This window comes from Oncorhynchus nerka, linkage group LG5 (genome assembly GCF_034236695.1).
Source record: "Oncorhynchus nerka isolate Pitt River linkage group LG5, Oner_Uvic_2.0, whole genome shotgun sequence".
Taxonomy (NCBI): Eukaryota; Metazoa; Chordata; class Actinopteri; order Salmoniformes; family Salmonidae; genus Oncorhynchus; species Oncorhynchus nerka.
In genome coordinates, this window is record NC_088400.1 from 48,792,495 (window position 1) to 48,806,138 (window position 13,644).

A 13,644-nucleotide genomic window follows, 5' to 3' on the forward strand; every position below is an offset into this window, starting at 1 on the left:
ATATAAATATGTTTTAAATGACAGTAGCAATAAGCAGCCACTGTGATTGATTAGCATGTATTTGTCTACAGTAATGTGCATTCAGCATTTAGAGGCCCATGTGGTGACATAAGACCGGAGCCCCAAAATACACGTAGGAAAGAGATGGAGGGGAAAGGGTGGCGGGTGAATTGATGAGAAGGTGACTTGGTTCAAATTATGAACATATATTTATTTAACCTTTATTTAGGCAGGGGGAGTCCCATTGAGACCAAGGTTTCTTTTTTGAGGGAGCCCTGCATGACAAGACCAAGCAATTAAACAAATCAAAGCAGGAGCATTAAGAAACCCATAAAGAAAAATACAAAACACAAAATAAAAAAAAACAACCTCGTTCCTCAGTGAAGTCCTCTACCAACAATCTGAACCTTAGGGTATTCTGAAGATAAGTTTCTTCGCACCTCACTTATGGAACAAAAAGCTGTGATTAAAAGATGATTGAGAAATCTGTGAGGAGGAGAAGACACACTCTTGCTAAAATAATAAGCTGAAGCTGGTATGGTTGATTTATGGTACATCGGTGCCCCAAATTCTCCAGTTCATCTAGGATAATTATTCAAGCTAAATGTTTGTGGAAAACGTTCACAATGCAGTCAGAATAAGCGGATTGAGCGGATTGACATCCCATCTACATCATTGGTCGTGATGTGTGTTTTGTCCTATATTTCTATGTTATTTTTTTTTTTAAAGTTTTGATTCCAGGCTCCCGTCCCCGCAGGAGGCCTTTTGCCTTTTGGTAGACTGTCATTGTAAATAAGAATATGTTCTTAATTGACTTACCTAGTTAAATAAAGGTTAAATAAAAATAAATGACATTAAATTAACACACATGCAATAAATGGAGAAATACTGCTCTATGCTATAGTCTGCCAGGTAACACACACACAGAGTGTGATTACCCTCTCATGAGGGTGTGGTGTATGTGTTGTTGTAGTCAAATTCCATAATTAATACCTTTCGTCACTGTTAAAATACTTCATTTAAAACACAATCTTACACTGTAACTATGTAGATCTGTGTGTGTGTGCATGTCTGTGTGTATCCATTTACACTCCCCTCCATATGCCTTTGGACAGTGAAGCTAAACATTTTTATTTGGTCCTATACTCCAGCATTCTGGATTTGAGATACAATGTTTCATATGAAGCAACAGCACAGAATGTCACATTTGTTTTGAGGGTATTTTCATAGATTTGTTTAACAGTTTTTAAATGAAAGCACTTTATATATCCAGTACCCACATTTGAAGATGTCATAAGTATTTTGTCATAAGTATAGTGTATATATAGTAGTCAAAAGTTTAGTATTTGGTCCCATATTCCTTGCACACAATGACTACATCAAGCTTTTGCCTTTTACAAACTTGTTGGATGATCAAGACAATTACTCCAGTCATTATTCACCCTTCACTTTCTAATGGACTTTCTTTTCTAAACACAACCAAAATAAGCTGCAGACGCATTCAACGAGTCACAAGATTGATGTAGTCATTGCTTGCTAGGAATATGGGACTCCTTTAATACACTGTAAGTGAACTTGGAACAAATACTTATGACATCTTCAAATTGGGGGACAAGATATATAAAGTGCTTTCATTTCTAAACCGCAAAACAGATATGTATGAAAACACACTCAAACAAAATATGACAATCTGTACTGTCGCCTCAAATGAAACACTTGATCTCAAATCCAAAATGCAGGAGTATAGAGCCAAACGTAAAATGTTTAGCTTCACTCTCCAAACACATATGGAGGGGAGTGTATGTGGCGTAGCACTCAGTGAAAGAACATGTGTGTCGCAAGAGGGCTTGTTTTGACACGAGCTGCGTTGACATAGACAGTCCAATTCTGATATTTGTCTTCTGAACAATCTCATCAGATCCTTTTTCAAAGCAGATCTGATCGGTCAAAAGACCAATTAGTGGCAAAAAGAAATATCAGAATTGGGCTGCCTTGTAAATGCAGCCACATTCACCAACACAAATCTGCGTGGCGCGACGTGGCTTTGATCAGGTTCGAGTACTCTGATGAGAGACACATGCAAACACAGACACACCCCCGCACACACTCTCTCTACGGATCTCTCTCCCGACAAGAATCGTTCGTTTTTTTCAAAACCCAGATCCCGGATCATTCTGAAGTGGGAACCGTACCTCCAATGAATATGGAATATGTTCCTATACTGTAGAGTTGGAACACTCCGCAGAGAATCATCAAGGGATTCTGATATGTCAAAGAGCGCCTAAATTAACATATTCAGCATGGGGAACCTGAGGATATCAAACCCACAACCCTGGAGTTGCATGTGAACCACTTTAAAAAAAAACTCTGTACCACTTTTTTCTGTACATTTATATTGCACATTTGAGACCACCCTTTTAAAGATGATGAACCACATACAGTGCAAGTGCAGGAGCAATTTTGAAAATTGGGAAGAGACACTGTCTAAACGACCAATTACAGAACATCCACTGTAATAGACTAAGCACAGGGTCCATGTGCACAAAGCATCTCAAGAGTAGACAATTGGTCCTAAGAGATATTTTACTCCTACTCTTATGGGCAGAAATAAAAGCTAAGCAGGAGGCCTCTTTGGTCATAAGAGTCACACCTAGTCAACAGATATTTAAGATAGCTCACGAGCAGTTACAAGCAGGAAATGGTGGTGTTGAAATAATGCTTTGATTTTTCTATATGATCGAGCCATAAATAATGTAGACCTACACGCAACAGTATCTCTTGCGCTTTTGACAATGATTTCAGAAGGCCTATTTCACATGACACGACTAAATGGTCATAACCATTACGCTAATAAATAATCGTGGTTTTCTTTCATTTTTAAAACTTTTACAAATGATCTACATCATGTTATTTCAAGTTATCCATTTGCAGCGCAATATCACGTTGTTAGAAAATATTCCTAAATTGGACATGCCTATAAATTGGGCAATTGAAGGAAACCTAGAGCTTATGTTAACTTTGATTGTGTTCAATGAAAATGATAGGCCTTTCCAATGTTGTATGGAACATTATATACAGTGGGGCAAAAAAGTATTTAGTCAGCCACCAATTGTGCAAGTTCTCCCACTTAAAAAGATGAGAGAGGCCTGTACACTTCAACTATGACAGACAAAATGAGAAAAAAAATCCAGAAAATCACATTGTAGGATTTTTTATGAATTTATTTGCAAATTATGGTGGAAAATAAATATTTGGTCACCTACAAACAAGCAAGATTTCTGGCTCTCACAGACCTGTAACTTCTTTAAGAGGCTCCTCTGTCCTCTACTCGTTACCTGTATTAATGGCACCTGTTTGAACTTGTTATCAGTATAAAAGACACCTGTCCACAACCTCAAACAGTCACACTCCAAACTCCACTATGGCCAAGACCAAAGAGCTCTCAAAGGACACCAGAAACAAAATTGTAGACCTGCACCAGAATGGGAAGACTGAATCTGCAATAGGTAAGCAGCTTGGTTTGAAGAAATCAACTGTGGGAGCAATTATTAGGAAATGGAAGACATACAAGACCACTGATAATCTCCCTCGATCTGGGGCTCCACGCAAGACCTCACCCCGTGGTGTCAAAATGATGACAAGAACGGTGAGCAAAAATCCCAGAACCACACGGGGGGATCTAGTGAATGACCTGCAGAGAGCTGGGACCAAAGTAACAAAGCCTACCATCAGTAACACACTACACACTACACTAAATCCTGCAGTGCCAGACGTGTCCCCCTGCTTAAGCCAGTACATGTCCAGGCCCGTCTGAAGTTTGCTAGAGAGCATTTGGATGATCCAGCAGAAGATAGGGAGAATGTCATATGGTCAGATGAAACCAAAGTATAACTTTTTGGTAAAAACTCAACTCATCGTGTTTGGAGGACAAAGAATGCTGAGTTGCATCCAAAGAACACCATACCTACTGTGAAGCATGGGGGGGAACATCATGCTTTGGGGCTGTTTTTCTGCAAAGGGACCAGGACGATTGATCCGTGTAAAGGAAGGAATGTATGGGGCCATGTATCGTGAGATTCTGAGTGAAAACCTCCTTCCATCAGCAAGGGCATTGAAGATGAAACGTGGCTGGGTCTTTCAGCATGACAATGATCCCAAACACCCCGCCTGGGCAACGAAGGAGTGGCTTCGTAAGAAGCATTTCAAGGTGGCCTAGCCAGTCTCCAGATCTCAACCCCATTGAAAATCTTTGGAGGGAGTTGAAAGTCCGTGTTGCCCAGCAACAGCCCCAAAACATCACTGCTCTAGAGGAGATCTGCATGGAGAAATGGGCCAAAATACCAGCAACAGTGTGTGAAAACCTTGTGAAGACTTACAGAAAACGTTTGACCTCTGTCATTGCCAACAAAGGGTATATAACAAAGTATTGAGATAAACTTTTGTTATTGACCAAATACTTATTTTCCACCATAATTTGCAAATAAATTCATTAAAAATCCTACAATGTGATTTTCTGATTTTTTTTTCTCATTTTGTCTGTCATAGTTGAAGTGTATCTATGATGAAAATTACAGGCCTCTCATCTTTTAAAGTGGGAGAACTTGCACAATTGGTGGCTGACTAAATACTTTTTTTGCCCCACTGTACAACATCATCGGTAAGTGACTTGATGCCTACTGTGCCAAAGCGATTTAGAGTTGTAAAATGGGAGTGACGAGTGTGTTGATATAATGGAAACGTTCAGAATTGTCAAATAAAAAATTAAAAAGTATGCATGCCATCATATTAGGCAGTAATTAAGAAAAGGCAAAGTGATCATGTCAGGCGAAAATGAAGGCATTTTACCATTGCAATATTTGATGTCCAGTCACATTCACTGTGGCTGTCTAAAGGGTGATACAGAGTTCACAGCTGGCGATGCCTCATCGCGATTGGTTATTCCCCACCATTTGCAACAATGTCAATGAGAAACATCATTATCTTTCCTTCGCAGTACCTCAAAAGTGTGGTGATTACCAGCGGAGATGGCTCAGAGTTGGTCTGAGAAGTGTCTTAACATTATCCTAAAACCTACTCCGAGCTGGGAGGTTCGATGTCTTAAAAGGGATTCCTAGGACCTTTTATGAGATGCTTGTGGATACGGGCCCAGGTTTCTTCTGTTGTGTCTCACAGCCTCGCTTTGACCTGTATACAACAGAGCCTAACCACAGCAGCCGAGATTGAAATGGAACTACGGGGGCGGTGTGTGTGTGTGTGTGTGAAAGAACCCCTTTAGGTGGATAATGTTATCCTTTCTATTTGTTTCTTTCTTTGACAGTGATTCAGTAAGATAATAGAAGTAGGAGAGTGTAGAACCCTGCAGAAGGGGACTGTGTGTGTGTGTGTGTGTGTGTGTGTGTGTGCAGACGGAGAAAGAGAGAGAGGGGAAAGGAGGGCAGGATTGTCCTCTGGAGAGAGCCAACCAAAGGCAATCTTTGTGAATCCTTTGCAGGTGTCAATACATTTATTTACAGACTTAAAGGATTTGCCAGATGATATGTGTGTGTGTGTATGTGTGTGTGTGGTGTGTGTGTGTGTGGGTGTGTGTGTGTGTGTGTCCACGCCACAAATGGTATGTATGTGCCTAAGCGCCTGTATACTTGCTTGTGTTTGTATTAGTAACACACTTGAATTTAGCTGTTTTTTCTGATTAGCTTTGTACACACGGACAACTCTGTGGATTTGTGAGGCTGGGAGCTGGTTTAACCTTTCTCTGCTCTGATCTGGCACTACCACTGCACTGCACCATTCCCTCTTACCTTTCTCATAGGCTGGCATGCTGTCCTTCAGCAGGCAGCTCAGCTGGTGGCCGTTGAGGTGCAGGAAGCGTAGCTGGTCCCTGAGCGAGGCTTCTTCCACCACGGGCTGGATGAGTCGGCCCACGCTGTTCTGGGAGATGGGCAGGCCCAGACCAAGGGCCAGGGTTGGGGTCAGGTCCACCTGCTCTACTGTTGGCGGCTTCTCCATCCCCACTGGTTATAAGGAGCAAAGAGAGGAGGTGGATTGAGGGTATCTCAGGGCATAGAGTATCTCAGGACATAGAGACACATGCCTGCAAGGAGGCACACAGGCATAGACACACAGTCTTGCATAAATGACCTTCTGGGGACACACAATTCAGTCCCATTCAAAATCATTTGAGAAGTTACAGGCCAGAACATTTGAATCCCTAATCAACCCTTACCATGCCATATTTTTTTAAATAATTATTGATTTGGTTTGTGTAGCACAAATTCAAATACAACAACAACATATATTTATATTTTATCAATGCTGTGTCCAGTTTTTCGGTTTGACAAAAGCTCAATCTTAATACTGACAGTTGAGTTGACAGGCCAATCCAGAAGATGAATTCTGCGGTTCTCCTCACGTCTCAGAGGCCCTACAGTACAAGCTACTGCATGAGCCTGTCCATCAATTCCTCAGCCAGTCTCTCAGGACAATCTGATCCCCCTGAAATAAACCCATGTGGATGAGGAGTGATCTCGGAAATAGATGTGGCGGATGAGGAAACAATTATCACTTTCACATGGACGGCCACCGACACGTTCGTCACGGAGCGGCGAGACGTTAATGAGCTCCTCTTCACACTGTGTCAAGACGTCACCGCTTCTCACAGTGCGAGAGCTCAGCTGAGAGATGGCGGTGCTTGTGTGTACGTGAAATACATCGTCGTCTCTCACAGCCAGAGCTCAGTTGTGTGAGAGAGAGTACGTGTGTGTAAATATATTTACAGTTGAAGGTCGGAAGTTTAAATGTATTTGGCCAAGGTGAACGTAAACTCAGTTTTTCACAACTCCTGACATTTAGTCATAGTAAAAATCCCCCGTCTTAGGTCAGTTAGCATCACCACTTTAAGAATGTGAAATGTCAGAATAATAGTAGAGAGAATAATTTATTTCAGCTTTTATCTCTTTCAAACACATTCCCAGTGGGTCAGAAGTTTACATACACTCCGTTTGTATTTGGTAGCATTGCCTTTAAATTGTTTAACTTGAATCAAACGTTTCGGGTAGCCTTCCACAAGCTTCCCACAATAAGTTGGGTGAATTCTGGCCCATTCTTCCTGACAGAGCTGGTGTAACTGAGTCAGGAATGTAGGCCTCCTTGCTCACACACACCTTTCAGTTCTGCCCACAAATTTTCAATGGGATTGACGTCAGGGCTGTGATGGCCACTCCAATACCTTGACTTTGTTGTCCTTAAGCCATTTTGCCACAACTTTGAAAGTATGCTTGGGGTCATTGTGCATTTGGAAGACCCATTTGCGACCAAGCTTTAACTTCCTGAATGATGTCTTGAGATGTTGCTTCAATATATCCACATAATTTTCGTTCCACATGATGCCATCTATTTTGTGAAGTGCACCAGTCCCTCCTGCAGTAAAGCACCCCCACAAAATAATGCTGCCACCCCCGTGCTTCACGGTTGGGATGGTGTTCTTCGGCTTGCAAGCCTCCCCTTTTTCCTCCAAACATAACAATGGATATTATGGCCAAACAGTTTCTCCAGAGGACATTTCTCCAAAAAGTACGATCTTTGTCCCCATCCGCACTTGCAAACCGTAGTCTGGCATTTTTTGGGGCGATTTTGGAGCAGTGGCTTCTTCCTTGCTGAGCGGCCATTCAGGTTATGTCGATATAGGACTCATTTGACTGTGGATATAGATATTTGTACCTGTTTCCTCCAGCATCTTCACAAGGGCCTTTGCTGTTGTTCTGGGATTGATTTGCACTTTTCACACCAAAGTACGTTCATCTCTAGGAGACAGAACTCGTCTCCTTCATGAGCGGGATGACGGCTGCGTGGTCCCATGGTGTTTATATTTGCGTACTATTTTTTGTACAGATGAACGTGATACCTTCAAGCGTTTGGAAATTGCTCCAAAGGATGAACCAGACTTGTGGAGGTCTACAATTTTTTTTCGGAAGTCTTGGCTGATTTTCCTTTGATTTTCCCATGATGTCAAGCAAAGAGGCACTGAGTTTGAAAGTAGGCCTTGAAATACATCCACAGGTATACCTCCAATTGACTCAAATTATGTCAATTAGCCTATCAGAAGCTTCTAAAGCCATGATATCATTTTCTGGAATTTTCCATAAAGCCACAGTCAACTTAGTTTATTTAATCTTCTGACGCACTGGAATTGTGATACAGTGAATGATAGGTGAAATAATCTGTCTGTAAACAATTGTTGGAAAAATTACTTGTGTCATGCACAAAGTAGATGTCCTAACCGACTTGCCAAAACTATAGTTTGTAAACAAGAAATTTGTGAAGTGGTTGAAAAGTGAGTTTTAATGACTCCAACCTAAGTGTATGTAAACTTCTAACTTCAACTGTATTTATCCAGGCGTGTATGCGTGTGTGGCTCAGGCACTCTGGAGTAGGCCCCTGCTTATCATAAGTGACATTAATCCTCACTCAGGAAAAAGGAAAAACGTGGCTATGTGAAAACAAATGTAAGTGCATATAAAAAGGGGTGGACCAATGCTATGATATGGATTTGAACACTGGTGTGAATGTGCCTAGTTGTGCACTGACAGCAAGACAGACTGAGACCGACAGGCTAAAGGATAACAGGGGGAGCCAACGAAAGAGCTTACCTTTCCTCTTGAAGGCAGGGCTGATGAGCACCAGGGGGGTGTTGACCTCATGCGCAGACGAGCCCCCGTGGCTGCCCGTCTCGGACATCCCGTGGTCGCCACACAGCACCAGCAGGTAGGGTAGTGCACCCTCTGTCTCCTGAGGACGCATGGGACATAAGCAGAGCAAATATTGACATATGGCCATTTATCAGAAACTTTTAATCCACTGCAATTTACAGTTAGCATATATTCAGTAAGTGGCCAGTGACATTAGACTGAGTCTGGGGAGGGGAAAAACTCTTCATCAGCCTCAATAGGCTATCCTTCACAGATAATGCCAGCCTAAATGTGCCAGCAGTAGTACTATTGTATCCCTTCGGCAGTTTGTAAGCATAATAATAGGTACATATATTCACATTGGAAAATAACAATTGTTCCACCTGTGCAGTCAATTCAGGGCTACTTCAATATTCTAGCCACGGACATCTGATCTCTACTCAACTCCCTATGAGGGACTTATCAGGTAGAAAGTGTGGGCTTCAACAGGTAATAGAAACGCACAGTCAGCGGAGAAACGGGGGGAGATATCTGTTTGAAATAGAGGCCTGCTGCTGGAAGTAGCAGCCTCGCCTCATGTCCTCCACTGGCTGGAGCGAAACAATGGAGTGTCTAAACAGCGCCTGAGGGGCTAGACCGAAACAGCGCCGTTTCATGTCAAACGAAACTCTCAGGCACTCTCTTCCAAACTCGCCTGCCTCCTTTAGCAGTACAAGCTAACAGAAGCCTCGAGTCCCTATCAATTTAGCTGCTCGCCCTAACCAAGCCAGCTATTTTCAAATCAATGGCATCTTAACGCTAAGTGAGCGAGCTACACTCCAAACCTTCCTCCTCCTCATCAGCAGCCTGCATAGCCAGCTACTCTCATGAGTAGTTCATGCTACTCTCATGAGTGGTTCATGCTACAAGTGTCATCTACTATAGACTATTTTATCCATCTCCTGATAGATTATACTAACCCCCCAAAATAAGCTAACCCTCTCTGAGTGCTGAATCTGCACTGTACAGTATATGACTGAGGAGGCTGAGAGACGTGATCTGGCAACGTCACCTGTGGCCATTCCAAATATTTTTATGCTGTCATGTGACCATGAATATCAACCACTCGATGGTACGTGCTTTATTTTTCCCAAAGCCACAGTTTAAAACTATCGGGTGGCGCGAAATTCCGACTGCGTCTTCAATAGAAAGTTCTTTCGGGTTTTTGGGAAACCCATGACAGGCTCCTCAGAACTCACCAGGTAGCTAGTAAGGAAGCTAGTAGCACTGCTGCAGTAAATCCAGGTAATTCAATAAGCCACGTTTCACCAAAATGTCTGGGCCTATTAATTAATTCAAGAAGCAATACTGAATCACAACAACAGTATTAACTGCAAATGCAAAGACAGTTGGGCTTTACGTAATAGTCATTTGCTCTGCACGGGAAAAAAAGGGATACAACTCCTATAGATGAAGTCTGGAGATGAAGAAAAGTGAAGTCGAGGACCTGAGTCGGGGACCTGCTCGCCACCACCACTCTGTGAGGTTTCCTGACTGCCAGGCAATTTGTATTTCTGATCAAACAACCCCAAGGCCTCCTCGAGCGGGACGCTTGAGCACCAGCAGGAGAGCGTCAATCTGCCAGACGTTGGAAGTCGCAGTTGCAGTCTGGTGGAAGGCAAGGAGACAAAACGTTGAAAAGTCTGTTGGGAATGAAGATCGATGAAACCGCGGGCGAAAAAAAAGAGTGGCCTTATCACCCTGGATTGGGTTATTCGTTCAGTTGAGTCTTTAAGGAGGTAGAGCAAAAGGAACAGGGGAAAGAGAAAAATGCTCCTTTCCCTCCCCTGCACTGAGGCAGCCATCATGATTTACAACGCGGTACTGAAAGTGTGCTCATTTGTAGCCTACCAAATAAATATGTTGCCATGCCTTATTCCGATCGATTTATTGCCAAGTTTCTGGGAGTAATCGACAAAATTGTAAAATGTTTCACAAAGCGGAATGAACAACATGACACAAACTGCTTCTTTTCAACGAAAAATAAACTCATCCCATTTTCAATGAAAGACAATTTTGTCTTCAACTTTTCACGCGCCAAGTTGTGTGGGTGAAGGCGAGTGCAATTTGCAGCACCATTGCAAAGTTTAGATCATAATGTGAGAGATGTGATGTCCTAGGAGAATAGGGGCTGACCCCGAGGCAAATTGTAGCAAAGAATGAAAAAGGAAAAGGTAAAAGGATGAGGGATGGCCTTGTCCTGCATGTCAACCTCCTATTACCGAGGTCAGCACTCAACAGAGCTTTAGAAATGGGAAGAAAATCAATACTTTTCAAACCAAATGACAAAACGCTCTCTGAAGTCTGAGCGTCTTTGCGGAAACGGCGATTGCTCAGGAACCCATAGCGAATGCGCCAGATCAAGACCACTATTGAAAGCTGTAGACTTCATGCCTTTGAATGTCATAGTGACAGGGAATGTCATACCAAAATGGATAAATGCATGAAAGTTCTCTGGGTAGTCGTAAAAAAGAGGATGTTTTTCATGGATTGTTCTGTGGCTTGAAACAGACCACTCAAAGTGTTTCGACTCACATTTGAAGTTTGAAATATTCTGGTTTCAACCTTTTAAAAATGCACAGTATCTGCAGAGGCATCCTTGGGGGGTTTTGCAAGGAAAATGTTTTACCTTCCCAAAAAACAATCATTGATCACATTTTTCAAACATGTACCTTGAGGTCCCCTTAGAGGCCTTAGGTTCTTTCCATGAGTGATGAGAGACCCCTTTATCAGGCCAAGCCTTCTGTGACGACTCTCTACCTCAAAGAGGTTCAGCTTTGACTTTCTACACTCGAGTTCTCAAAATATTTCATTTCAAGTAGTCACGGCATAGTTTTATCTGTAGATAATAATAATAATGGAGAATGCCTTGCCTCAGTTGTCCAGGAATTGACCCGTAGATAATTCTAAACACACCATGAATGTGTTGGGTCATGGATAAGACCAGAGTTACTGTGGGAAAAGTATTGGCCTGTGGGCGTTGGATAAGGGAACGCTCCGGCACCTTTCAGATAAGATAGAAACACCAATCACTTGAGGCTGAGAGTAAAGGTTCATTTGACTCTGTGCTTTAGGGACAGACTTATCTGACATTTCTCATTTGACCACAGTACACAGTCAGCTCCGATACGGCAACGTTTTCCTCTTCTCTGGAGGACCACCTCCGCTGCTCTGTCTGTACAGAGATTGACACCTAGCCAGCTGCCAGCCAGCGCATCTTTTTAAAACTTTTATTGAAGCACCTTTGAGACCAGGGTCTCTTTCACAAGAGAGCCCTGCATATACAATTTCATAGGAGCAAACGTATAAAATAAAATATAAAACAAGTAATATCCACCACACCACAAATTGAAGAAAAACGAATACATTTGTCAATAAGAAGGTCCCCAATCAATCATTTTAATTGCAGGGGCAGCACCAGGATAAACAATTGTAATGTATTTTTTAGTTGATTTCAGGTGCTTTCAAACTAAAAGTGGATTTATCGAGTTTGGTGGAGACTCAAGGAACGTCAAGAGTTAACCAACCTTGTGAACGGGTTTTGGAATCTCATGTTTTTATATTTTAACAGCAGAGTTAGGTAAGTCGGAAGCTTGAACAAACAAAAAAGGAATAGCGAAGTGATCTACTGGACCTTAATGAGGACCAGCCAGCCTTTTGATACAGGAGCAGCAGGTGTTTATTTGTAAAGGACCACAGGAGGAGGCAGGTAGCTGGGTCCAGGGGCAGGCAGAAAGTCATACACAGGGGGTCCAAAAAGGCAAGAGTACAGGCATGGAAAAGGCTAGTAACGTCATCAGGAAGATCAGGCAATAGGTTAATAACAGGAAATCCGATAGGCTAAAGTACAGGCAGGGAATAGGTAAAAGGAGTCGTTAGTGATGCAGGAAAAAAAACTATCATAAACGGGAGGATTTAGATTACGCAAGTATAAACACCATGGGACCACGCAGCCGTCATACCACTCAGGAAGGAGACGAGTTCTCCTGGAGATGAACGTACTTTGGTGTGAAAAGTGCAAATCAATCCCAGAACAACAGCAAAGGATCTTGTGAAGATGCTGGAGGGAACAGGTACAAAAGTATCTATATCCACAGTAAAACAAGTCCTATATCGACATAACCTGAAAGGCCGCTCAGCAAGGAAGAAGCCACTGCTCCAAAACCATGATAAAAAAGCCAGACTACGGTTTGCAACTGCACAAGGGGACAAAGATCGTACTTTTTGGAGAAATGTCTTCTGGTCAGCTGAAACAAAAATAGAACTGTTTGGCCATAATGACCATCGTTATGCTTGGAGGAAAAAGGGGGAGGCTTGCAAGCCGAAGAACACCATCCCAACAGTGAAGCACGGGGGTGGCAGCATCATGTTGTGGGGGTGCTTTGCTGCAGGAGGGACTGGTGCACTTCACAAAATAGATGGTATCATGAGAAGGACAAACATGTGGATATATTGAAGCATCATCTCAAGTCAGGAAGTTAAAGCTTGGTCGCTTGGTCTTCCAAATGGACAATGACCCCAAGCATACTTCCAAAGTTGTGGCAAAATGGCTTAAGGACAACAAAGTCAAGGTATTGGAGTGGCCATCACAAAGCACTGACCTCAATCCTATAGAAGAATTGTGGGGTTTGTGAGCAAGGAGGCCTACAAACCTGACTCAGTTACACCAGCTCTGTCAGGAGGAATGGGCCAAAGCTCACCCAACGTATTGTGGGAAGCTTGTAGAAGGCTACCCGAAGCGTTTGACCCAAGGTAAACAATTTAAAGGCAATGCTACCAAATACTAATTGAGTGTATGTAAACTTCTGGGAAACCCACTGGGAATGTGATGAAATAAATAAAAGCTGAAATAAATCATTCCCTCTACTATTATTCTGACATTTCACATTCTTAAAATAAAGTGGTGATCCTAACTGACCTA

The 13,644-nt window shown here is 42.5% G+C and overlaps 1 protein-coding gene across 4 annotated transcripts in view; it reads right to left on the bottom strand.

Moving 5' to 3' along the window:
- The window catches only part of LOC115129571 (GPI ethanolamine phosphate transferase 2-like), a 130,661-nt gene that overhangs the window by 78,056 nt on the left and 38,961 nt on the right, over positions 1-13,644 (bottom strand). For all 4 annotated transcript variants that reach the window (XM_029660090.2, XM_065018711.1, XM_065018712.1 and 1 more), the window contains exons 5-6: positions 8,646-8,784; positions 5,799-6,011 (exon numbers count right to left, since the gene is read on the bottom strand). In XM_029660090.2, the coding sequence (XP_029515950.1) occupies positions 5,799-6,011; positions 8,646-8,784 (352 nt within the window). The remainder of the gene's footprint in view (positions 1-5,798; positions 6,012-8,645; positions 8,785-13,644) is intronic.